The sequence below is a fragment of the Myotis brandtii genome, unplaced genomic scaffold, assembly GCF_000412655.1.
Source record: "Myotis brandtii unplaced genomic scaffold, ASM41265v1 scaffold334, whole genome shotgun sequence".
NCBI classification, from domain to species: Eukaryota; Metazoa; Chordata; class Mammalia; order Chiroptera; family Vespertilionidae; genus Myotis; species Myotis brandtii.
Window position 1 is genome coordinate 438,881 of NW_005362885.1, and position 1,174 is coordinate 440,054.

General features: G+C 56.6%; 1 protein-coding gene across 1 annotated transcript in view; it reads left to right on the forward strand.

Annotated features, from left to right (window-relative positions):
• CFAP74 (cilia and flagella associated protein 74) overlaps window positions 1-1,174 on the forward strand; it is a 38,931-nt gene that overhangs the window by 25,577 nt on the left and 12,180 nt on the right. The window contains 1 exon segment of the mRNA XM_014543767.1: window positions 491-727. Coding sequence (XP_014399253.1) covers window positions 491-727 — 237 coding nt within the window.

Consider the following 1,174-nt stretch of genomic DNA (forward strand, 5'->3'; position numbering starts at 1 on the left):
TCCAGTGCGAGGGCCCTTGCTCACGGCCACACGCTGTGCGTCTCTGAGGCCCACTCCCTCCCGCGCCGTGCTGGGCCGCCTCCCTCTCTGTCCCCCCAGCACAGCCACCCTGTGATCATCGCTTTGAATCTTTTTTAAAATATATTTTTATTGATTTCAGAGAGGAAGGGGAGGGAGGGAGCGAGAGAAACATCCATGATGAGAGAGGATCATTGATGGGCTGCCTCCTGCACGCCCCTTACTGGGGATGGAGCCCACAGGAGTGTGCTGGGCCAGTAAGGCAGGGCAGGGCAGGGCAGGGCAGGGCAGGGAAGGGAAGGGAAGGGAAGGGCAGGGCCAGGCTTTGTGGCAAGAAGACACCCCAGGCGCCGGTGCTGCCACCACTGGCCTCAGGGACACGCCGTGGGAGGCCTGGGCGGCTTCGTGGAGCAGGAAGCCTGAGGCCGGCACGTCCCCTGCAGATCACAGAGGGCTATGTCGGCCCCTTCAGCTCCATCAAAGTGCCCATCATCTTCTCCCCGGTCACCCCCGGCACCGTCCAGAGCAGGTTCCAGTTCACGTTCAAGAACCAGCAGTGCCCGACGGTGAGTGTCCTACAGCCGCTCCGTGCACAGCTCAGCGCACACACACGCCTCCCCGTGCGCCTGCCCCCGGCCCTGCGGCAGCGCACGCCTCGCACACTCAGGCAGCTGGTGGTGGCAGGGACAGTTGGCACCCAGAGCCAACAGTGACACATGTCCACACACATGTCCGTGAGCACATGCACACACGTGCCCACACGGTGTACGTCCACCTACGTGCGTGTCCCACACACATATGGACATGTGTTTGTGGGCACAGTCACGTGCATGTGTCCACGCGTGTCCAATTGTGCATGTTTTCACACACATGCACGCTTGTACACGCATGTGCACGTGTTCATGCATACAGCCTTTGCTCTAAATCCCTAGAAATGTCTTTCTTAATTTCCAAGTAGTTAAATTTTCTTTCATTAGTTTTTATCGTTTATTTTTTACGACTATGAAATTATGCTCAGATAATATAATGTGCAATCTCTCCTTTTTTTAAAAAATGTGTTAACGTTTTCTTTGTGACCAGAGGTGAGGTTGACTGTGAAGACGATGAACAGATCTGTTGGCCGGTTACGCCCGTTCCCCTGCCCCTCCCGCCCTTC